The following is a 25,125-nucleotide window of genomic DNA, read 5'->3' as shown; positions in this document are numbered from 1 at the left end:
CAAGAAAGCGCATTTCCGAGGCCGCCTCTGTGGAAGGGCCACCGTCCACTGGTAAGGTTCCTAATCCCGGCCCATCACGCGCTGCTCGTGTGGCCAGCCCAGGCAGCCCCTCTCCCTCTGGACTGCGGTCTTCCCGCCATAAAACGAGGGGGCCAGGCCAGGTGAGGACTCAGGCCCTCCGGTTACTGTCCAGGAGCCTAAGGCAGGGGGGCAACTTCTGGCCGTGGCGACTGGTCCGAGATGGGACACTGTTCCTCAGAGGGCCAGGCCCCCGCCACTCAGCCATCGCGACCTCTCTGAGGAGCGCCCGCCGGGGCTGCTGAGCCACAGGGGGCTCTGGCAGACGCTGTCCAGCCTGCTCCTAATGGTGTCCTGCAGCTCCTCGTCCCCCAGCAGGACCGCTGCCGCCAGGGCCAGCCAGAAGTACTCAGTGGCATCGTGGGCATCCTAACGCCATGGCGTGGGGGCAAAGAAGAGACAGCATTACCAACATTTCCAGGAGAGGCTGGGAGGCAGTCCCGGGAGCCCTGGCTACCGTGTGCCCGACATGCTCTCCCATCCATTCTCCTGGCTGGGGCTGCCGGGGGGCCCCTCCCTACTCTGCCGCAGCCTGGGACTTCGCTACTCCCAGCAGCACAGAGGTGGCACCTTAGCCAGGGCCAGCCAACCCCCCCCCCGCCACTGCTGGGCACAGAGCTTCAGGGGTGCATAAGTGACTCTCTGACCTATCCCAGTCCTCCCTCAGGGCCTTGCAGTGTGATCTAGCAAATAAAATGGTCCTTTACTCTCTTAGATGTGGGCTTGAGCCTGCCACTAGTGAGAGGGGAAGGAGACCAAGAAACAGCGAAGCAGAGACGGGCAGGGCCAAGAGATAGAGGGGAAGCGGGGAAATGTAGGATGGCATTTGAGGGCCAGCATCCAGAACTACCAGCAACTAAATTCACTCCTTATTTAAGCCAACAGATTGCCTTTATTTTTTTATTTTTCATTTTTCTTTTTATTTTTTTGCTAAAGCTAGTTTAAGCGAGCTCTTCCCTTGGCAAACCCTGGAGCCTTCAGTCCATACGATCCGATCACATACTTTGTCCCTGAACCGCCCGCCTAAGAGTCAAGACGGCAGGGGAGTCCTTCACTACCCAGCCGCCCCCCCCTCCCCGGCGGGGGCGAGAACAGAGGCGTCTTTGGGTGAGACTCAAACAGGAATGTCTGGTTCCCATTAACCCTCATAACTCAGTAATTAATTCAGGCCAGAGACGAGGTCTGGCAAATGAGGACACAGCAGAGTTGCCCCGAGGATCCCCTGAGGGCCAAACACAGGCGCAGCTCAGAGCCCCAGCATGGAGAGAGGAAGGCTTGCACTGGAGCAGACAGGGCCTCTGGCAAGGGAGCGCCCCTGTCTGGGGACGAGGTGGGAGGACCAGAGATGTACGGGGGTTCCAAATCGCCAACACAGTTCTAGAAGTAGCTGGGAAAATACGCTCTAGATTCAACCCCAGCAGAGAAGCAAGACAGTGGGACTAAGGCCTTCGAAGACCCTACGCCTCATTATGTCAAACATATACCCAGGTTTCTCCTGAAATATAGTTTATATAACTTTCCAATGAGTTGCAATTGACTCGTTTACTTATAACAGTTAAGCATTTACCTATAATAGCGAGGCATTGATTTTGGTTTTAATTTTAGAGCTTATAGTTCTTTTGATCTGGGCCTCCTATCGCAAATTTTCACAAGCCATTGAGATGCTCTCAGGTGTGGGCACTGTGCCCACAGCTCCCGAGAGACGAACCGGTCACAGCAGTCAGAGCAGAGCAAGGAGAAAGGGGAACTAGGGTCTGTCCTCAGAGAAGGGAGACATCTTTGAGGTCTCCAGGGGGGCTGACTGGAAAGAGCCACCGGGCCCCCGGGGAATCCTTCCCCACCCTGCCACTCCCCATCTGGGCCACCTCGGCTCTCCCCGAAGGCTCAGGGTCAGGGAAGAATACAGCTGAATGGCAGCCCTCACATGACCTTGGAAGCCTGGCTCTCACCTTCAGCTGGTAGAAGGTGAGCCTGCCCAGGCGGTAATACACCTTCGCATAGTACAGGGCCTCCTCGGGACTCTGCAGCCAGGCTGGACAGAGGGACAGCGTCTTCAGGTAGCAGTCCTCAGCCATCTCATACATGTGCAGGGAATAGTACACCGTGGCCAGACGGTGAAAGGCCACCAGCTCCTGCTTCTGGTCTCCTAGGAATTGGAAGATGGAGAGAAATACCCGGCAGCCAACGCCTCACCTCATTGGTTCCCTCATTCATTCTGTACAGTTCTATACGGGTCTCTTAGGTATCAGGGGTTGTGCTTGGGACAGAAGAAACAGGCGGAAGAGGTCCCTGGCCTGCTGAGGGTTATTGTCTTAAATAACCCCACAAACAAAAGCAAAGGTTCACCCAGGAGCAGGGCTACAAAAGAAAACACAGGGCTCCCTGAGGGTGTGCTGGTCAAGGGTTTCCGGGGTGACTCCTGAAGGAAACTTTCTCCTTATTACAGGTGACACTTTAACTCAAGGTTCTGGAAGTAATTGTTTCCAAATTCCTGTGACAGGACACGGTGGCAAGACCAGCTTGATGGAATAGCTGAGAACTCTTTACAATGAAATAACTCTGTAAAACAAATGTCTGCTGCAATTAAAGGACTTTCAACAAGCCTGTATAACACGTGTCCCTCTGCAGAGAGCCCGGGGCCGCCCCAGCAGCGGCCAGCGCGGCCCCTTCCCCAGCCCGGGGCTCAGGTGAGCCGCAGCAGCCCAAACCGCAGAGCCTTCGTTCTCCCGAGTCCAGGTCCTGTTGTTTCGGCTTTGGTGGCTTTGTTGTATCTCCTTTAATACAAGGTGGCTTTTTAAAGAGCACGATGGCTTCTGCTACTTTTTTTAATATTTGCAAGGTGACTGCTTGATACAATCTGAAAACATTTCTTTTGAGCTTCAAAGGGTCAAAAGCCCAAAATAAAATAGAAAATCCAAGGGAGAGAATAGTCCCTGATATGGACAAATCCAGTCACAGGGAAGTGCGTGAAAGGGTGGGAAAAGCCTGCCTCCGCGCAGCGTTCGGCAGGGTCCAGTCCAGGGAAGGATTACGCCGGCTCCCAGAGGCAGCTGCGGGGCTTGGCGGGGTGGGGGGAGGGGGGAGGGCAGAGGCAGGAAGGCCTCTCCTGGGATTAGCAGACAGTCACTCAGAGATTTTTGAAGTAAAGAAAAAGATAGGAAGAGGAGAGAGAGCTCTGAAGTGCAATTAGACACAATAAAGTCCAGGAGCACCCACCCCTCATGCCCTTGAGAATGCCCAGAAGTGCCTTCCAGCATCGTCGCAGAAGGCTCCATTTGCCTCTACGTGCAGTCAAGCCTTCTCTAATCAAACCCGCTTTCCCTCAGCACCAGCATTTGAAAGGAGGGTTTGTTTTTTTTCAATCTTTTTTTTATTCTGCCCTTTTTCTGTTTTAATGACTTGCAATGTCTCCCACTAACTTTTGTGGTAAATGCAAACTACTTTGGCTATATACTGAGTTCGTTTATAAGACTCTGACCTTCATTTACATTTCAATTCCATGGGGAAAAAAATGCATTTGACTAACTAACAATCAACCAATTAAAAATTTAGGGCACAGTCTTTTTGTGAAGGGGCATGACCTGTGTACGGAATAAAACACCACTCGCCCCGTCCTCACGCAATAACACCGACAGCAACGTAACAGAGCAGCATGGGCGGCAGTTATCGAGGACGAATTATGTGCCAGGTGCTGTGCTGTAGGGTTCACATGGATTCTCAGTGGACTTCATGAGAACTGCATGAGATGGGCACTAGTTTTAATCCTCCTCTGCCAGAGACAAACGCAAGACTTCAGTGGCTTGCTTCCTTTAGGTCTCCCTGCAGTCGGCCCTAGAATTCGAACCCATGCAGTCTGAGCCCAGAGCCCGTGCTGGGACTGCTTTGTTGCGTCTCCTTGGGGAGTGTTGGCCCCTGCCACTCAACACAGGACCACCTACCTGTGACTGTGCTGAGTCTGGCCGCCAGGGTGGCAAATTCCAAAGCCTTGTCGTAGCCTTCCAGGCTGATCTGCAGCTCCGTCAGCTTGTTGAAAATCCGCAACTCAGTCCTCACCACTTTCATCCTCCTCGCTAAGGGGACGGCCCCAGCCTGAGAAGAGAGGCACAGGGAACCTTAGTCTCCCAGGAACCACCAGGACATATATCATACTCTAGGACGGCGATTCTCAACCGGTGCGCCGCGAGGATTTTTAAAACATACACCCCCTGACTATTCAGTCAGAGGCACCGACCTCTTTTCCCTTAGATTGTCAAATTGGAAAAGTGACAACAGTGAACACAACAATACCTGTCCAGTGTGAATGAGTCAAAATAATACCTATTTTTTGTCAGATCAGCAAAAAATATAAAATATTTTTTGATGTGCCGCAGAATTGTAGTCATTAGTTTATGTGCCAGGAGATGAAAGGGGTTGGGAATCACTGCTCTACGAGGCTCACATTCTGCTGACAGGTTGGGGGGTGGCAGTGGCTAAAACCAGGGGAATCTGTCATGTTTCCACCCATGGGTTTTCTCAGCTCGCTCTCTTGGTCCCTGTTCTTGGCTGCTCTGCCCAGCTCTTAGAGGGGGAAGAACTGGAGGTCATCAGGTCTCCAAAGTCTGGGACAGCTGAGAGCAGGAAAGTTATTCAGCTTCCAGCCACACGCTTCCTCTGCACACACAATGCTGATCTCCAAAGCACACGTGCGCGCCGTGGTATGAGAACGCCCCGTGAGTGGCCAGCTCTGTGATCTATATTATGATGGAATGTTAGGCAGGTCGCTTCATCTCACTGAGCCTTTGTGTTCTCGCCTGTAGAAATGCGTATGACAATGAGCACCTCAACAGAGATGTGTTTCTCATCCAGTGCCTGGCACATAGCGGGTGACTGATAAATGTTTGATGACTGAATAATCAATTGAACAAGCAAGTGCATGACTACCTGAATAAGTGAGATTTTAGGATTAGATAAGATAATGATGTTTCCAACCTCAATCAGTGATAAAAATGATGATTTCTGACATATCTGTTTAACCTCTAGACATTTATTTAATGAGTATTATTTCTTAAATCAATTCCCTTGTGTTATCTTGCCTCATTCTTTGAAGTAATATCTGTGAAATCATGGGTCTGATGAGCTGGTGTTACACTTGATAAAAATGTAGTCAAACAAAAGTGCTCATCCACGAGCCAGTCACCTCCCACCATGCCACAGGGGCACGCAGGAACGTGCTGGTAAACACGTAAGTGTGCTGCAAACTATAGAGTACCATGCACCCAAGAGATGTAATTATTATAGTTTGTTCTCCCAGGAAGAATAAGTTATCAAGCCTGAGAGTGACAGAGCCTCTCAGTTCCTTCTCTGGGATCCTGACAGATTGAAGAGGGAGAAGGCATGAGGGCCCGGGAGGTAGAAGGGGTGGACGAGAAAGGAGCCACATGCTAAGGCTGCAAGCTCAGGGGAGGCCCGCATGGCGGGTCCTACAAACTCAGAGACCAAAAGTAACCACATAGGGCGGTCCGAACATAACAATTCCTCACTGAAAGTGGTTCATGGCAAGCAGTCACTTCCTAGGCCTGCGGCTTTCTTGGCAAAGGTCGATCTTCACCTTAAGCGAGTCTGTCTTTTGTCCTTTTGCACCTAAGATAACATGCCTTTGAAACGTCAGAGTGACGCCCTTTCCCAGGCCCCCCAGAGCTCAGGCACACACCAGCAGGCCACAGGGTCCTCACTGTTGTCTTGTCCCCCCTCATACCGGCTCCATGGGCTGTGCATGTTCGCTGCTGGCTACCCTGTACCCCCCAATGTAAAAGAAATGTGTCTCTGTTACTTTTTATCCAACCCTAGAGATTCCCCTGCTTTGCTTTCTCCCACCCCCTTCATGCACCCCCAGTGGATTTCAGGTGACCCTCCTTGCATCTTCTCCTTCGACTCTAATGTATAAAATAAGCTGCGACACGGCCATTCTCTGGAGCATTTTCTCAATCTGCTGAGATTTTGCTTCTCAGGAATTGTCATCAGTTTGGCTCAGTAAACTCATAAAAATTCTCTCCAGGCTTGGACGTTTCTTACTTTGACAAACAGGAAAAAAAGAATTACCAGCAAAAGAGGGGAAGGAGGGTCCAAGCTGCAACCTATGTGGCCCCACCCTCCACGTTTGCGCCCTGCAGGGTCTGGCGGGACACACTGCCCAGCCTGGGACTTGCCCGGTAATACTCCACTGCGCGCTGCCTGTGGCGGGTCCCGTTGAAGAACACGTCTCCGGCTTCTTCGTAGAGCTTGAGAGCCAGGGCGGGCTCCTCTGACTTCAGGGCTTTCTGGATGGCTGCCTGGGTGGGACAGAGATGACTGTCAAAGCGAGAGAAGGGTTTCAAAGGTCCCCAGGGCTGGCAGAAGTGAGATCCTGCCCACCTAGTTTAACCCTCTGCTGACGTCCCCAGAATCCTGAGTTGCTCTCCACACTCACAGAGCTGGTAGGAAGCCTTTGAGACTTCCTAGTCCAGCACATCCCCATCATTGTATGAGAGATGACATTGGATGGCCCTAGAATAACTTTCAGCAGAAAAAACATTTTATATTTTAATAGGTAATTATTTTAATGTGTTTTAAGAAAAAAGATTAATAATACATCAAAACCTGTGATTTCCGATAGTATTGTTTAGTGTAAAAAGCTAAGTTGACTTGAAGTTAAGTCGAAGAAAAATAAGTAAACAGTGATATAAACAGTACACAGACAGGGCAAAGCAGTGAGCCTGATGTATGAATGACTGGGATTTGGAAAGCATTGCTCTCATCTAACAGCTGCACTTTCCAGATGGAGAAACTGAGGCTAAGAAATACTAAGAAACATCACGTTCACATCAGCAGTTAGTGGCAAACAAATGCTAGTGCCTTCCAGCCCGATACCCTTCCCCAGCCCCCTTGGCTTCTTTCTCTCCAGCGAGCTATTTTACGTTGCACCGAAAGAAAATGTGGTGAGGAAGATGAAGGGTGAAGAATGCACCAAAGCACCAGCAGCCTGGCTGCGGGGCCCACACGGCCTCAGGCAGAGAATGATTCTCTTCTGTGGGAAGGACCTACAGAACTCTATGTTCGATGGCGGCCTGGGGCAGGGTGGGCCTGGGACCATTTCTGGCCCGTGAGTCGCTATTGCTGCTGCCTGTGCAGCTACACAGAGAGGGACGGGGAGTGGAGGCCTGGAGTCAGGAGGCTCCGCCGCCAAGCCTTGAACAACCCAAACGGCTCCCCCGGGCCTCCGTCTCCCGGACACTGAGAGGCAAGACTGAATTTTCTGCTCTCTGACACTCCTGCCAGCTCCAAAATGCCACAGCAGGATAGTCTGGGAGTGAAAGCTTGAAGTCACGCTGCCAGTGGCCTGTTTTCACCACTTACTGGCTGTATCACCTGGGACAAGTTACTCAGCCTCACTGAGCCTCATCTGTAAAATGGGAATTTCAGTAGAAACTCCTGCTGCATTTGTAATGAGGATTAAACTACATCATACACATGATGTATTTACCAAAGTCTCCTGTACTTAATAAGCATTCAATCAATGTTACCGTTCAGTCTCCATCCAAGTGAGTTTGTGCAAATTTAAATGATGGAGTAAGAGGGAGTAAAAAGGAAGAAAATATGAAACGGGAAGAAAAGATAATAAGCATATTTTTGATGGAACAAATCTTATATACCATCATAATGTCAGTATTGGCAGATAATAGTGATGATAATGAAATAGCATTCATTTCTAAGCACTTACTAAGTCCCAGCACTTCGTTACTGCTTACTATGCACATGCATTTACTATGCAAGTGATATACCTAATCCTTACTAGAGCTCTACAGAGCTCAGGTAACAAGAGCACAGTTTGAGAACAATACTGTTAATACTCCCCACACATCAACATTGCCTCAATTTGCAGCCAAACCCTGAAGTCAGAGTATGCGTCAAGCTTTGGAAAGATGGACGTACGTGACACGGCAGGTGAGGGAGTCTCCCACCACGTTCTCACGGAGCTTACCTCTGTATGGACTCGGGGACTGACCCTTCGCCACCTGTATTCAGCCCACCAGACTGCCCTGGTTTCCACCTTGCATCCGGGAGCAGCCCAGCATTGGCTTTCCTCCCAAGGAGAGGACATCACCTCTCTCTAGCTCCAGATGGTCACTCCGGAGGGCACCGCTGCCTCCCCAAAGGCCCAGGTCAGCAGGTGAGCCCTGAAGGAGGCCTACCTGCAAGTACAGCTCCACCAGCTCATCTTCCTGCATGAGGTAGTGCAGTCGCCCCGCCCCAAGCCAGGCCTCGGCAGCCTTGTCTTCCTCCCCGAGGTCGATGAAGATCCGCAGGCTCTCCTTGATGCAGGTGAGGGACCTCCTGAGCGACCTGAGGGGCAGACACGGATTCAGAAGGTGTCAGGTGTCAAAAGGGCTCTGAGTCCCTTGGCACAGGAAGAAACTGAGACTCTGTGAGGCCACACCGGGAGGTCCAGGCGTGATCTGAACCCTGGCTCTGTCTCAGCCAGCCGCGTGATCTTGAGAAAGTGCAGGACTTCTCTGTGCCTTGGCTTCCCCATCTGTAATTCGAGGCTATAATTGTACCTGCCTCTGAAGATCGTTGTAAGGATTAAATGTAACGATGAAACTAGAGTGCTTAGAACAGTGCCTAACACAGAGTGAGCACCTGGTGAATATTTAAACACTAGTAATCGTTAGCATTACTGACCAGTGGTCCACCCATCCTTCTACTGCACTATTAACATTTTTTTCATAAGCACCTAACACACAGTAGATGCCAAATGCCTATTGACTGAATAAATGCACAAACGAGTGACCACAGCGGTGACTTCCAATCTGCAAAAACATTTTCGTGTTTTAAGAAGAAGGATCAAAGAAGAGTAAAAGTTTTAAAAGGCTTTAATATTCTGTAATTATCTGGAAAAAAGTGTCTTATGTAGGATACTCTTCCTCACGATAGGGACTAAAGAAGAAACAAGGCATAGGTGACATAGCGTTGCACAGACAGAATTCTAGAACAAGAGTGAGTGCTGGGCACCATCTAGGTGTAGTTCTCAACTCAAGCAGCAATCGGAATAACCTGGAAGCCTTTTAAACCTATAGGCACAGGCAAACTCAATGTGTGGACATGCCTTGCTCATCTGGGACACTCAGGCAGTGTGTCCCGGGCACCAGCATTCTGTCAAAGCTCTCCCACAGTGAGTCCTTTGTACAGCTTCGGTTGAGACTTGTGGACCTAGTCCATCCCCTTGATTTTACAGAGGAAACAGGCCTAGAGATGGGAAGTAACTGTACCAGGTTGCACAGCACATTAGGAGGAAACTCAAGGCCGGAACTCCCTTCTCCTGAGTCCCAGCCCAAGGCTTATCCCTAACACCCACATTCTTCAACACTTGATTCACAGCCCACCTGCTTCAGCATTACCCAGAGAGCTTATTCTAAACCCAGACTCACAGAACCATCTCAGACTGACTCAGTCAGAATCATCATGGTCGCAAGCCAGGCTTCTTTAGTTCTCAATGGCTACAACTCTTCCTACCTCGTACAAGTATCCTGAGATTGCACATTGCTTGGTAAACAGTGCATCGCGCTGAATGCCCTCTGTTACTATTGTGATTATTGCTTTCACGATGGGGACTCACTGGGCAGATCCAGAGCCCTTCTGCAAATGCCTCCCACTCCCAAGCTCCACATCCCCCCCGGGCGACAGACTAAAACCCTCTCTCCCTTCGTACCCATGTCCAGATGAACATCAAACTCTGCCTTTTAAACCCACATGATGTCTTTCAAGTATGACCCCATCTTCCCCACATTTCCGTTGCTACTGCTATTCCTTCTGCCCAAAATTCCATTCTTTTCCCCTTCTTCACTCTCAAAATCTTACTTGTCCCTCAAGGGCAGCTTCAGTGCTCCCAGCTTCACGAAGCCCTCCCTGCCCCTTAGCTGCTGGTGTTCCTTCCCTTCCCTCCAACCCAGGCTGGCCGAAGCCTGCCCTCTCACCCATGTGTGCGCCCTGCCTTTGCCTGCTGTGGCTTTGAGCATTGGAACAATGGAAATCCCTTGGGAGAAGTTCAGTTGAAGAAAATGTGTCCATTACATCAAAATCCACTTAACAAATTCCCCCTAGAAATCAGTGCCAAGAAAAAATTTGCTCCGACAGATATATTTGCTTATGTTCTTTTATCAGACAGTGAGACCATGCATGGCTTTCCCCTTTTCCTTCAGCCACCAGGAAGCTTAGCACTAACTGACGGTAATTGCCCGGGTGCATGGGAACACCTGTTTTTCTATGTCTGTTAACTGGTCTTTGTTCTCTTTTTTCCTTGAGTGATCTGTAGAAGCAGGTGATTTATACGTGCTAAACAAATATGACCTTATAACATGTTCTTCTTGATAAACTGAGCATTCTCTAAAGGGAGAATGACCGTATGTTTGTGGAGGCTTCCTCTGTCACCCAAGGTGCTTCACGGTCGTCTTCTCAGTGTCACTCATATTGATGGTAAAGAAGCAGAAGTAGATGTTCATTTTTTCCCAACTATACCAAGAAGAATCTCAGATCATAGAATTATAGAATGTTACGATTAAGAATCCTAATCTGGATCGACTTCCAGAACAACAGACTAAAGAAAGACCTCCACATATCCACTCTGCCATAAAACCAATGAAAACACTGGCAAAAATTGTCACAAAAATTTTCAGAACTTTGGAAGTTAACCAAGGGCTTGCAACAATTTGAGGAGAACTTATTCAAGAAAAACAGCTGAATCTTGTTAAAAACAGTGCGCTTTGTTGCTTTTTAACTTGCTCTAGAGGCACCCCTCTCCACTCAGTGGCAGCCTTCAAAACCAAACCCTTCACAGCCACAGTAGCTGGGAAAACCAGCAGCCAGGCAGACACTGGGAAGGACACGATGAGTTTGGAATTCCCCAGCCCCCGACCCCCAAGGAACTGTCACTATTTGACATGTTTGGAAGTTCCCTGAAAACCTCTCCTCACAGGGCTTGTTTTTATTTAACCCAACTCAGAGTTCACTCTGTGTAGAATACCCTTTCCCTGGGATGTTTGTCCAAAAGATCAGCAGCAATTATTTAATATTGCTGCTGCCTGAGGCGATGAAAACATTGGGAGCAAAGAACATTTATAGTCAATTAATTTTAAACAAGGGTGTCAAAAACATTCAACGTGGAAAAACAGTTTTTCAACATGTGGCACTTGGATAACTGGTATTTATGCAAAAGAATAAAACTGGACCCCTACCTCACACCATATACAAAACTTAACTCAAAATGGCTGATTGACTTAAATGTAAGAGCTAAAACTAGTTGACTACTGCACTAAATAACTACGGTAGTCCCCCTTATCCACCAGGGCTACGTTCCAAGACACCCAATGAATCCCTGAAACTGTGGATAGTACCAAACCCTATATATATGTACTGTTTCTTGCTATACATACATATCTTGTCACTTAAAGGAAGCACTGAAACGGCTCCTCTTTAGCATATACAGATTGCCGACATCACTACTTTTATACTTTGGGCCATTGTTAAGTAAAATAAAGATTATTTGACCATAAGCACTGTGATACCTCTACAGTCAATCTGACAAACGGGAGGACTACTGCGTGACTCTGGGCAGGTGCCATGCACAGCACGGATACACTGGACAAGGTATGATTTAAGTCCCAGGAAGGATGGAGGGAGACAGAGTGGGATGTCATACAATTAAAACTTATGACTGGTTCACTTCTGGAATTTTCCCTTTAATATTTTTGGAGCACAGTTGATTACAGGTAATTGAAACCACAGAAAGCAAAACCGCGGATAGCGGGAGACTCCTGTGGTTAACTACTTGGCTGACCCACACAAATATGTATTGTAGGTTTTCCAGATCTGTGCCAAGTGCTGTGCCAGACATGGTGTCTGCCCATGTGCTGCTTCTGTCACTACATCATGACCTTCTGAACCTACTGCAGAGTCTTTCAAAAGCCAAAAGCTTAGGTTTCTGATCAAAAAGGTCCTCTAAGAAGACCCACAACCTTAAGAGTCTGTCCCCAGAATTCAAGATGCTTTGGAGGTCGCAGGAATTCTGGTATGAAGGGGGCTGTTGCCAGTGTCAGAACAGTGTAGCTGGCTGGCCCTAGACTTAACACTTTAGAACCGGAAGGCACCTCATTCCATTTAACTTTATAAATGGGGTGACCAAGAGGAGAAATGACTTGTCTGAGGGCACAGCACCAGCTCACGGCGGGATCAGACTTCCTGGCTCCTGCTCTAGTGCTGGCTGCTTCTCTCCCAGCTCGGTGGCTTCCCTCTTCCTCCAGTCACTTCTTGGACCGACTGCAGACCCACTTCTCGCCTCCTTTCTCTCACTCCCATCACCTCGGAAGCACAGAGGTCCTTCCCACGGGCTTAAATAAGGCCTCTGCAGTCTGGGCTGACAACGTCCAGGGCTTTCTCTCTGGCTTCCCCCTTAAGATATTGGTGGTTTTTGACGGCTGGAGGCAGGAGGGAAGCTGGTGAGCAAAGGATGGCAGTGAGGCAGGTGAAGGCTTAGGAGCACGGCTGGTCGGAAACGGAGCTTGTACACAGTGAGAGGTGGCGCTAAACCCAACACACGTTTGCCACCCTTGCTGCAGTCCTTTAAACCCACCTTTCCCAAAGCTCGTTCCTATGATGCTGCACCATTGATGAAGGCTGTTTCATCTCTTAGGTCAATTCAAGCCTGACTCCTGGATCCACTCCAGGCTCATCCTAGCTCCTAGGGTGTCCTGGGGTGAAAGCAAGGACAGCTTTGGGGCCAGACTCCCTGTCCCCTCACATGCGGCAAGGATTGAAAACTCCCCTCCTGGGACTGAAGGCATAGATATTGGGAGATTTGCAGGATACCTGATTCTTATAAGAGAGGGAAAGGGTGAGGGAAAGGAAGATATGGGGGCGGGTCATTATCTGATTATTTATAATCTGATTGTCCGGGTGCCTAGGGTTACCAGATTACCACATCGCCTAGAAAAGCAAAATTATAATTTCGTTAGCTTCTCCTTAACTACCTCTCTCTGCTCAACACTAGTAATTATCTCTGCTCTATTTCAGAAGTCATTCATAATTGTAAATTCAATGCTACAATGCTAATCTGTTGCAAAATGAAATTGTACATCTTGGAAACCATGTAGAATTGAATAGAATAAATTAAAGGCTTGTTGGACAGAAGAGCTGCAGGCCACGTGCCACTGACAAATGAGATCAAGCAGATTAGACCAGTGAGGAGACACGGGAGAGAAAAATCAGCAGGAGATGGCACTTTAAGAATAATTTAAACACTAAAGGGTTAAAAGAAGCCTTCGGGTAAAACAGTTAGGTTTTGGTATATTTTTGCAAAAATGAGCCTTTTTAAAGAGATTACTGAAAAGTCAATCACAAAACAGAGGATGTCTTGTTGTGCTCAACACAAACTAAATAATCAACACTTCTTTTGTTGTTTATTCCAAGACTTAATGTATAGTTGTAGTTATAACTTAAATATTCTTAACTAAAAAGTGAAATAAACTTAGGTTTGTAATTTCCAGTTTCCTCTTAAAGGAAAGGGCCCAAACAAACTTTCTTTACCGCGAAGTTTTACACCCCTGCTTTCAGGATTTAGGTACTTTTAAGTGTTCTTTCTCTAATACTAATTGCCTTCAGGCAAGAAACATCCTGGGTACAACTGCCACCTCTCTGAGTTGTGCATCCTCAGCCACGGTCACGTGAGGGGTTGTCATTGAAACATACAAGTAATGGTAACATAGGCAACTTCACTGAGTCCTTTCTATGTATCAGGCACTGTTCCAAGCGTTCCATGTGAATTAACTCATTTATTCTTCATAAAAACACTATAGGATAGATGCCATCATTATTCTCCTTTGACCGATGAGGAAACCAAGGCATGGAGAAAGCAAGTAACTTGTCCAAAGCACACAGCTAATGAGTGACGGATGACCCTGGGCTTGCGCTGTGTGACAGCTGTGAAGCCCCAGCTCTCCGCCTTGATGCCGTAGACACCGCACGGGCCTTCGGACTTGACTTCCTGAGGGAAAGTATGGCGTTTCTGCTTAAGGAAGGGAAGGTGTCTCTAGGACTGTCCCTAGGCCCAGACTCACCTGGCTGTGTTCAGGTTCCGATAGAGCTGCCCGAGGGACTCCAGCAGCTGCCCCTCCATCTCCCGGTCCCTGAGTTGCTGAGCCAACGTCAGCCAGTGCTCGTGGTAGGTGATACATGCCTCGGGGTTTGGGGACACAGAGCTGTAGAAATGGCAGAGGGATTTGGTGACCTGAAGCTGACCTGAACATAAAGCAGGGACACGAATGAGATGACCTGAGACAGGACAAGGGCAAAAACGTGCTCTAACGCTGTTCTCTAAGCTTCCCAGTGGCAGGGGGCATACTCACTCTTTAAGTGTCGGTGCTTCAAGCTGAAGAGCAATGCCATTTCATAACAAAGGCGGCCACCGGACAGCTGGCGTCCACACACCAGGACCTGGGCCAACCAGAGAAGCACCTGTACTAATTCCATGTCCGTCTCTACGCTGGCCTGGAGTTTGCAGTAGAGTCGGACGGCCTGAAGGATATAGTCTCTGGCTGGCTGGTAAGCCCAGGACTTAAGGGACAGGTGGCCAAGATTAGCCAAAGTCACTGCCTGGTTACGCACATCGCCCACCTCCTGGGCTCTGTTCAAGGCCCGGAGATAGCTCTTGGCTGCCCTGTTCACCAGGCCTTCACCTTGAAGTGCAAGTCCCAGGAGGTTATGGACCACCCCTTTTTGGGTGACATTCTCTGTGTCCTTCAGGGAGTGTAAGAGTGGATAGAGGATGTCCAAGGCCTTCTTCGCCTGGCTGGCTAAGAGATAGGCCCACGCCAGGCAGAGGGAAGACTCAAAGGCTTCCTGCTCACCCAGCATCTGCCCTCGCATCAAGGCTTGGCTCAGGTAGTAGATGGCCCCGTCAGGACACCTGTGTTGGAGGTACACTTTGGACAGGATGAGGCACAGGGCCCTCTGCATGCACCAGTCGGCCTGCTCCTCACAGGCGGCCAGTGCCTGCCGGAGGGCCGGACAGGCCAGGGTGGAAACTTCATTCCAGCTCGGGGAGGGAACAAGAAGGAGCTTGGTGGCATTCTGGAGGGCCAGGTGGACATGCCAAATAGAGAGGGACATCCCTTGGGCACTCTGGGAACCACGCTGCCGGACAGAGGACACTGCAAGGTGTGGAAGATATTTCTTATCATAGAGAAAACTCAGGATGGTGGCCACAGCATCCGAGGAGGGAGGGTGTCCAGAGAGAAGCTGCAGCCGTTCGGCAAAGGGCAGGACCTCCTCGTGCCGGCCGAGGCTGAGGAGCAGCCGGACGGCCAGGAAGCAGGCCCTGGCCTCCAGGGGGCAGCTCTCCGACGCAATGCCCTGGCGCAGCACATAGGCCACCACGTCGAGCTCGTTCTTGGCGCTAGACTCGCGGTCAGGCAGGCATGCCAACAGGGCACCCGCCTTTTCCAGCAGGGCCGAGCCTTTATGCCTCAGCCTCTGCCTCAGGTAGATGGCCGCCAAATTGATGTACAGAGCAGCCACCAAGGACAGGTCCTCGAATGCCCCATCGAGAATGTGGATGGCCTCCTCAAAGTACACCCTGGCCTGAGAGAGCTTGACCTTCCTGACGCTCAGCCGGCCCAGGAGGAAGCAGAGCCGGGCATGGGCCCAGGTCCTGTGGGTCCGCTTGGCCCACTTCCTGGAGGCCTCCAGGTAGACCACCAGCTCATCCTCCTCAGAGAAGCCATAAAAGGAAGACGTGAGGAAAGAGAAGGAAGAGTCATAGAGGCTCTTAAAGTGGTCGGCGTAACCTTGGTGATCCAGGAAAGCCAATATGGGAGCGAAGCTCTCAGCCTCCTCCTCCTCCTGACCAGCATGCAGGTCCATAAGAAGCTCCGGGTCATCAAGGTCATCTGGCTCTGGCAGGTGGTAGCTGTCGGAGGCGGCCGAGAGGAGCTCCTCCTCCAGGCTGGAGTCCTCGGAGCTGCTGGACCGCCTGGAGCCCGTGGCCCGCTGCTCCTCCCGGGCTCCCCCAGGCCGGGCCTCCTTGAAGCCTTCAGGCTGGGATGCTGTAAGGGACAGGCAGAGTTGAGCAACCCTAAGCTCCTGCAGCTACAGGGCTGGCTCTTGGCAAGAGGACAGGATATTGTCCTGAAGGACTGGAGGTCGGGTTCAGCAGGATCTCTACTCACCGCTCAGATCGTTTGAAAGATTCTGGATGGATTCAAAGCCACCTGGATAGAGACAAAGGACAGACCTGTGATCACTGTGGGCCACATGTCTATGCCTGCAGATGTATCAGTGGCCCCTTAGCAGACCTTGTGTTTACGTTTCAGACCATCAGCCATCTTTAAGGAACTGGGGAGAATTCTTCCCTTTATCTTTCAGTTTAGAGTTGCTGGAACCTGAAGATTATCTTAGTCAACCCACTCGCTTTACAGTTGGGAACTGAGGTAGAAATGAGACCCAGAGTCAGAGAAGAAAAGCTGAAAACATGAGCTCTATGCCAAGAGGTGTGGGGATGGGAAGATGAAAAAACCTGAAGCTCCAAACCTCCCAGCAATTTTACGACAGAGCTGTGAACGGAACTCCAAGTGCAGTGCGCTTTGTGGCAGGTGGCATAGCCTCCCATTCCTGTGTGTCCCAGATCCCTCCTTCTTCCTTCCCCCGTCACTCATCACCCATCCACTCAACAGACACCGATGTAGTGCACACAATGTACACAAGGCGACCAAATGTGAACAATGAAGGAAAGAAAGCAAAGATGTGTGAGGGTCGTAGTTTTGCTCTCTGAAGTAACTTAGTGGGATGAGGTAGGGGAAAGGACTGTCTTGAGCCCAGTCCTAGCTATTTTGAGCTGGCAGTACTTGCAGGAGCTCCAGACAGAGAATGAAATAGAACTGGCAGGAGAAAGGCTGGCGGTGGGAGCCAGGGAAGGGAGCTGAGAGGGCAGGGACCACCGAGAGCACAAACAGTGTGTGAGCTGTGACAAGGTGCCCCCTCTAGAGGAGGAATTGCAGAGGGGCACTTCTTCCCCGGGGCTTGGGCCGGGGGAGAGCTGAAACTCACCAAGACTATGCTCCCTCTGCCAGGAGCCCTGGTCCAGGGGCAGCGGCTCAGCCACAAGGCACAGCTCTGTGGCCAGCTGAGCTGCTCTCCTGGTCTTTAGGTAACAGGCAATGAGCTGCCTGGAACCTGCCCCAAGGTCACTCCCAACCACGGGATCAATGGCTGGTAGCTACCCTAGATGCGCGCACATGGCCCAGCCCTGCCCCATGACACAGCCCAAGTGGTCTTTGATTTTCAGGTCTCAGCTCCCACCGGCCAGACAGCACCCATGGTTTCGGATTCCTGTCTCAGTGTGATCTGCCAGGGCAGGTGCTGATGTCCAAGCCGGGGGCCCTCACTAATGCTCCTTGTGTTAGGGAAAGACACTGGCCCCCACCTCTGCTCCTGGGAGTGGACTGGAGGGTCCCTCCTGCAGAATCTCTGGCTGTACCCATGGAATGTGCCCCAACTAACCTTGCCACGTGAAAGTGGGCACAGCATAACCATCGCTGAAGAGGCAGGAGAAACAAGAACCCTTCCTCAAACCACCGTCAAAAAGAGGATGGGCCTCCTGACACAGAGCAAGGGGCCCTCCCCAAAGTAAAGGGAAGGAGTGTCATTCGTGCGCTCGGTCAGCCATCCTGACTCTGCTGAGAACTGTGCCGGGCACTGAGACCCCGCACCCACCCAAGCTGGACATCCTCAGCCATCCACTGTCGCTTGTGCCAGGGTCAGCATGTGAAAGCAAGGACTGTGCTGACCAGAAAATGGGGGCGGGCCGTTCTAATCCAGGCTCAGGCACTAGTTCGTATGGTCCGCAGTTTTCCAATCTGTGAAATGGGAGAGCTGTAACATTCGATGCCCCCACCTTATCACCGGGGACCTGGACTACTTCAGTCCTGGAAGGAGGGACCACAGCCACAACTCAGGAAGCTTTTCTTCTCCTGGATTGGACTGAAAGGCTAAATAGGGCTGACCTCCCAAGAGTTGGTTGCGTTGACCTCAACATATCTTACAGTTTCTAGGTAACAAGTCCCACCCAAATCCAGAATTGTCTGAAATCTAAAGTAAAAGTGCTTCTAATCAAATAGGACCCAGGCCATCACTGAATAGTGGCGGTAGCCCCAAATTCATGGATGGCATTAGAATTTAAAGATATTCTATTCCCGCCCTGGCTGGTGTGGCTCAGTGGGTTGAGCGCCGGCCTGTGAACTGAAAGGTCGCTGGTTCGTTTCCCAGTCCGGGTGCATGCCTGGGTTGCCAGCCAGGCCCCCAGCTGGGGGCGTGCAAGAGGCAACCGATGGATACTTCTCCCTCACATTGATGTTTCTCTTCCTCTCTTTCTCCCTCCCTTCCCTTCTTTCTAAAAAAAAAAATAATAATAAATAAAATCTTTAAAAATAAAAAGGGAAGATATTCCATTCCTTGTTAGACACACTCTCTTAATCTTGAGGAACCTGGGCTTGCCAAGGGGTTTGAGGAACACTCACTAAGCCGGTAGACAGATGTGATGTCGGTGTGAGCAAGCGTGCGGAGGAAGCTGGCGCACTCAGCTGTCCTGTCAGTTCCCAAGACCCACAGAGAGCATCTTTCCTCCTCGCTGAAAAAGGCAGAGTTCTTGCTCCTGCATTGAGACAAAAGACAAGGACACAGGTCAGTGGAAGGTCCCCGACACGACCCCCTGTCCCTCTACCCGAGGAGGTAGTGAAGGGCCTAGAGAAGCATCAGCCCCTATGCCCGGAGCTGAAATCAGTCTCTGTCTCTCCCTTGCATAATGTGTTTATTTACATGGCCAAGGATGAGAGCTATTATCTTGCCTTCCATGGAGAACTGAGCTGTGTGTTACTGAGTAGAACAAAGTGGGGATGAGCACACCCCTCCTGTTAAAACCCCATCCCTCACGAAAAACAACACCCCTTCTATAACTTCCACATATTCTTTGAGACCATGTGGTACCCATTTTTACTGGGAGAAACAGGAACTGGCTGCCCTGCATGTAAGGGTTAGAAAGGGACCATTAAAAGAAGTTTCTTTGTTAGGTTATTACAAGAAAACACTAGGGAAAGGTGACACAATGTGTGACTATGGTCACAAGGGACCTTTCACAAGGACACGGATTCCATGATACAAACAACAGTGTTACGTAGCATCAGGAGACCACTAACATGCTAAGGATGAGAAGTGGGTGGGGAGAGGACAAGGAGGCTGGAAAAAATGATTATAGGTAATAAGGATCTTTGTATTCGCCCTGTTTTATAAACTGTTAAAATGAACTGGCTTACTAGAGATTTGTCTTAGACTCAAAGAACTTGAAAACTAGAGGTGCCTTGGAAAGTGTTCAATCCAGTATCTGCATGAACAATTTTTAAGACCTCTTGTGCTTATAAAGTTGTTTTTTTAACCTCAGAATCCAATTTTTAACACAAATAACTTAGAATCCCAGGAGTTAATAGCAGCTAATGTTGGGGGGGGGGGGTTATTATCAATTGGACACTGTTACGTCATTTAATATACACAGTTGTCCTACGAGGCACCTACACTTTGTCCCCGTAGCTCGGATAAACACAGTTTGAAAGCCAGCGGTAAGCGCACCAGCAGCTAACGTGAACTGCCCGGTCGCACCACTAACGAGCGGCAGAGCTGGTACTACCGCCGAGTCCCGCACCCCAGCCGGGGTCCTTTCCACAGCACTCACTAAACCCCGTCCACCCGGCCGGACCTCCCATCCTCCACAGGAGCATCCATCCTCCAAAGAGCATGGAATTGAAAACTATGACTAAACTCACTGAGCTAAAAAGAGTCACACGATTCCAAATTTCTGTGCAGCTCTTACATTTTACAAAGCATTCCTAAATTTACTATTTCATCTACTCTTTGTAGCAACCTTACAAGGCAGACACATTTATCCATATTTGGAAAAATGCTACCTACCTGCAAAGAAATGGCTATGAGACTAGAAGCAAACTTCTCATCAGCAAAGATGATGCCATAAAAAAAGGAATTATTAAGAAGACACAGCTAAACGATATAAAGAATAAAAGAGGGGATGTAAGAAAGATATTTTTTAAAATGTTTAATACTATGGAATAGTAGCTTTTCACCTATATTCTTTTTTCTGGTTTTGAATGCATTAATTTTTCAATCTTGCTTATTTTTAAATTTAGGTGTTTAACTATATACATTTCCTTTAAGTAACACTATTTAAAAAGAATTATATCTACTACAATGGGAATAAATCCTAAATTTATAAAGTCAATTGAGAAAAAGGCCAGCTGCAGAAAGATAATTGATAAACTTTTAAACACAGAGAACCGTAGTATTTTTTTTGTTTATGAACAAATACCTATTTTTAAACTATCAGAATAAGGACTGGAAACATACATAACACCTTCAGATTGCATTTGCTGCCGGGGTGGGAATCAGGACCAGGGCATGAGAGCAGGAAGGGGGACAGGCCTCTTCAGTTCCATCTCAAGACATTGGTCCTTTAACACACACACACACACACACACACACACGATTATTTTTAAAAGGAAGAGTGTGGAGTTCCGTCATTCTCAAAAGCTCCGAGACCCTGGAAGCTACAGTGGCCGAAGGCAAGGACAGAATCCCTGCCACAAGGCACGAGGCCTTGTCTCCCATGGTTGTAGAACTAGGGAGGTGACGTTGGACCTGTGCTCTGAAGAAGGAAACCCACACATTTGCTCCCGCGGACAAGCAGGATCCCTTTCCCATGTGTCAGAGACAAAGCAAACCTGAGTCAGAAAACAGCTTCTGAAAAATTTCACTCTCAGTATACTGCCAATTTAGTTGTTAATTAATTAACTAATTAACACATACATACATACATACGTACATACACTTAAAGGAGTGGTAATCCCAGACAGTGAGGGAACCTGTGGGAAGGGAATGGGGACTTCAGCCAAAGCTGGACCACCTGCGGAAACCTGTGACCAAACATGGGCTTAGGGTGACACCCAGTGGCCAACTGCCAGCACAGCACACGGGAAATGCTCCCCGGGGCCTTCCACACGCTGGCTGCGGCTTGTGCCCAGGTGCTTGTGGGGTTTTCCTGACTGCTGTGTCTCAGGGTGTCTGTAACCTAGAAAGTGCTTTGTGGGGAGGCATGGAGCCACTTCCCCCTTCCTCCCCACCCCCGCCCCATCTGCTCACTTCCCCTTCCCTACCCAGTGTGTGACCTCTCAGGTCCCACAGCTGACAGGGTGTAGGACAAGAGACGGTACTGTGGAACTAAGGAAAAGGTCTCATGCCGCCAGGGCGATACAGGGGCTGCTGTTCCTCAGGGTGGGAGTGTGTCCCCTACAACTAGCAGCTGAAATGGGATAAATGTAGTGATTCTGTGTTATTGTCATTTGGAGCAAGGTAGGAGGTGAAGTCCAAATATAACATGAAATCTGACATCTGCCCAGGATGTCCTATTAAAACTGTCTCCCAAAGGTTACCACCCACCACAGTAACAGCAACAAAAAGTGTTAACACATGTTTATTTCACATAGGGCCAGGCCCCAATCCTAAGTGCTTTTGCCCGTATTAGCTCACTTCAGCTCATGACAGTCCTATGGGAAGATATAGATGCTGTAAGCATTCTCCAGATGATAATGCTGAGCCAGAGAGACAAATGAACAAACCCAAAGTCACAGCAGGTAGCTGATGGGGACACAGGATGGGCTCGCATGGCCATCAACACCTTCCTGGAGGTTTGGCTCTGAAACTCCTAATCACTAAGCTACGCTGCCTCCCATGACCAGTGACCTCCCGGGGGCCAGCCCCAAAAGCAGTGTTAGGCACCCCCAAGGCCGGTGTTCCCTCTCAGCGGGCTCCTCTGTCCCCTTGCTACGCCCCCTGCTCTGTAAAGCCTTCTTCCCCACCGCCGCTCTGTTCTCTTCATTCTTCCTCCCTTTCTCCGGGACCCAGGCGGCACTCGCTGGATTTAATGCCAGGATTCTGGGGCTCGACTCAAGGCCCTGAGTCCAGGCCTTTCACTCCCCGCGGCGGCCTCACCTTGGCCGCACACCATCCCCCAGAGCTCTCATAACCACGCCTGCCCAGGCCCCACCCAGACCAATGAGAGAACCTCTGAGGTCGAACACAGTCCTCAGCGGTGCCCTTTCCTCCCCAAGGGCCACTGGCCTGGGTCCGCTCACTGGTCTCCTGCTACAGGTCCTCCCTTACCCACGCAGGCCTCACCCAAAGCCAGGGTCAGCTTCCTGGAGAGAAGTTCCAGTCACGTCATTATGCCACCTTGCTCAGACACATTCAGTGGCTCTCCATCCTGCCCGGTGAAGGACAGGCCTCGGGACAGGCATTTTGGGTTTGGACACTGTGGCCCATTAAGCCTTTACTACACCAGGGCCCTCCTGGTAACCTGCCTCCAAAAGGACATGAGTCGTTTCTCCACACCCCCTCGCTTTCCTGCCTGTCACCTCCTCTCCCCACGTGCATCTGTTGAAACGTCTTGTATCGTGCAGAGCTGAACTCAAAGGTCCCCTTGTTGGCGAAAGTTCTCTCGATACCGTTTGCCTCCTTGCACACTCCCACTGTACCTCACTGCCCTCCAGGAGCTCAGGGGAGGTCTTTCCTGTTTAGAGTTCCTTGGGTTCCCGCATTTTCGTGCAGGGAAAATGACCTTCCGTGTCCTCTCCCTATGGAAGGCGGGGTTTCGAGAGGCTCCGGCCTCGGTCCGCCCTCCACGCTGGCTGCTCCTCACAAGAGCAGGGATGCCAGTCAGGGTGTTTGGAGCGGGAGGCATCCCTGGGCCACGTTTTCCTGGTGTGGGGGTCTTGAGTGTCTCAGGGTTAGCAGCCAGCTCTGCGTTCCTCTCGCCCCTCCTGGGCCAAGGCTTCCTACCGTTTCCTAGCCCCGTGCAGGAAGCCCAGCCCGGAGAGAGAGGGGCAGCACCCGGGAGCCCCGTCCCTCCGCAGCACAGGCACGGAGCAGGCGGGCCGTCTGCGCCTCAGATGCAGCCCTTCGGGGCTCGAGGCAGAGAAGAGCATCCGGTGTGCTCTACCACCCCGGCCTGCACCGCCGCCACACGTTGAACTTCCAGCCGACAGACCTGCATGGGAGGGGCCCTCCGCTGACTGAGCTGAATCTATAGGCCCCTGTGTGTGCCCCTCTCTTGATGGGGCTGCTTGGTCAGACTAGATGAGAGGCAGGGACCCAGCTTGCCTCCCTGGTGCCCAGCAGCACCCTTTGTCCTGGGGTCGCGCTCCTCTCCTCGAGTAGGGGAACGCTTCTGTGGCCACCTGTCGAAAGGGCCTGAGCTGACTCTTCCCCCCGGTCACTCGGCCTGTCCTTCCTGTCACCCCTGTGTCGGCTTTGATGGCCAGACTGCGCTTCTCTGGCTCCATGTTCCCAGGGAACCTGAAGCTCATCTGCAAACCTGCTCAGAATGGGATGGGACTCCTGAGGGAGGCGGCCCAGCCCCAGGACAAATCCGGGGGTCTCTCTGTCATACTCACAGAGGGGAGTAAGAATCAGGGTCTATGTTCCTGGTGGGGACAAAGCCCACTTCCCCTGAGCACGTCGACTTCCCAATGAACCACTGAAGCCCGGGTATGACGAAGCCGATGATCTCGATGCTTTCTCCCTGGCGGAAGTTCAGTTCATCCTGCTCTTCCCTCTCGTAACCCTTCCAGGCCTTGCACTTTCCTCTGCCTGTGGGGAGAGCGCACAGGTCCCCTGAGTAAGACAGAAACAGCAGAGCTTCCACTAGCTTCCACCCTAATATGACGGGAGTGGTCCCACCCTTTAGAATTCCAAGGACCAGTAAATTCTGCCCCCACAAAAAAGAAATTCACAAGAATGACATAGGGGAATTGGCTTTTCATTTTGCCAAACTAGGACATTCAGTAAAAGGAACTACCAACCACTTTGACCATCATTTCATAAAAGGTGTTTGAACACATGTAGGAAAGAGGATCCCAGAATACTGGATCTACCTTAAAACTGAATAAAGTTAGTGCGTGGGAAACTGGAAATCTCGCTGCCTTGTCCCCCTTAGGCTGATTTGCCACTACCATGTGAACGTTTCATCACGGTTGGCACACACCCACAGACCAGGGCGAGAACCATGGCAGGACCTCTTTACTTCCCTCCAGCCTCTTGGGCCGCTACGACCCTCAGTCTCCCCTACTGTAAAATGGGCATAACAAGAATACCTGTCTCTTATAAATAATACGAAGAGTCACAAGACTGCTACCTAGTCAACCCTGAGTAAATGTTAGTCTCGTAGCACAACCCTCAATGAATGTTATAGCCTCAAAGCACCAATGAACAGACAACTGCTGTGACCCAAAGGGATCTCGAAGTCTCACACTGTGGTCCTTACCCAGCTTGATAAATTGCTTAGCTGGGATCTAGTAATGTCATATTTCTGAGCTTCGTACTCCAGTTCACAAAGCACACTTAAGTCCGTTGTCTCAGGTTTCCCCAGGAGCCCCAGGGTGGGTAGAGCAACTACCAGCATCCTCATTTTACAGGTTACAAAGTGGGAGGCATGGGAAGGGCATGTGACTTGTCCGAGGAACTGTGTGTGACAAAGCTGGGTCTCCCCACTGCTGGTGGCTCTTCTTTCCACTAACTCTCCCCTGATTGAGATAACGATTTTCTATGGGCCTTGGTTTCCATATTTGCTTTAGCTCCTCGGCTAAAGCTACTGGCTTTCCCTCTGACAGTTTTGGTTCAGTTTCCATTAACTGTGTTTTCAAGATCAGAAATTCTCACCCCTTTGTGGGCTAACAGGATCCACAGAGTGTTCGACACTCATAGTCCGGGGAAGCTGTACTATGTGGCTTACAGGGGTCCTTTAGTTTATTCCTCAGGACAGCGTTTGAGGTTGGGTGTATGATGCGGCTTGCTAATGAACAAGTTGCGACATAGCAGGGCCACGTGAGCTGGCCAGGGTCATGCTGGTTTTCAGTTGTGGAGTCAGAATTT

The 25,125-nt window shown here is 50.2% G+C and overlaps 1 protein-coding gene across 1 annotated transcript in view; it reads right to left on the bottom strand.

The window, feature by feature from the left end:
• Positions 1-255: 255 nt before the first annotated feature.
• Positions 256-25,125, bottom strand: part of SH3TC2 (SH3 domain and tetratricopeptide repeats 2) — a 45,142-nt gene continuing 20,272 nt past the window's right edge. The window contains exons 8-17 of the mRNA XM_054568210.1: positions 23,649-23,844; positions 18,657-18,790; positions 16,311-16,352; positions 14,490-16,187; positions 14,202-14,382; positions 8,286-8,436; positions 6,264-6,386; positions 4,017-4,167; positions 2,028-2,224; positions 256-447 (exon numbers count right to left, since the gene is read on the bottom strand). Of these exons, the coding sequence (XP_054424185.1) occupies positions 256-447; positions 2,028-2,224; positions 4,017-4,167; positions 6,264-6,386; positions 8,286-8,436; positions 14,202-14,382; positions 14,490-16,187; positions 16,311-16,352; positions 18,657-18,790; positions 23,649-23,844 (3,065 nt within the window). The remainder of the gene's footprint in view (positions 448-2,027; positions 2,225-4,016; positions 4,168-6,263; positions 6,387-8,285; positions 8,437-14,201; positions 14,383-14,489; positions 16,188-16,310; positions 16,353-18,656; positions 18,791-23,648; positions 23,845-25,125) is intronic.

This window comes from Pteronotus mesoamericanus, unplaced genomic scaffold (assembly GCF_021234165.1).
Source record: "Pteronotus mesoamericanus isolate MK-2021 breed Mesoamerican mustached bat unplaced genomic scaffold, CSHL_Meso_final contig_2, whole genome shotgun sequence".
Taxonomy (NCBI): Eukaryota; Metazoa; Chordata; class Mammalia; order Chiroptera; family Mormoopidae; genus Pteronotus; species Pteronotus mesoamericanus.
Note: the sequence above shows the minus strand (reverse complement) of the source record. Positions and strands in the feature narration are given on the sequence as shown.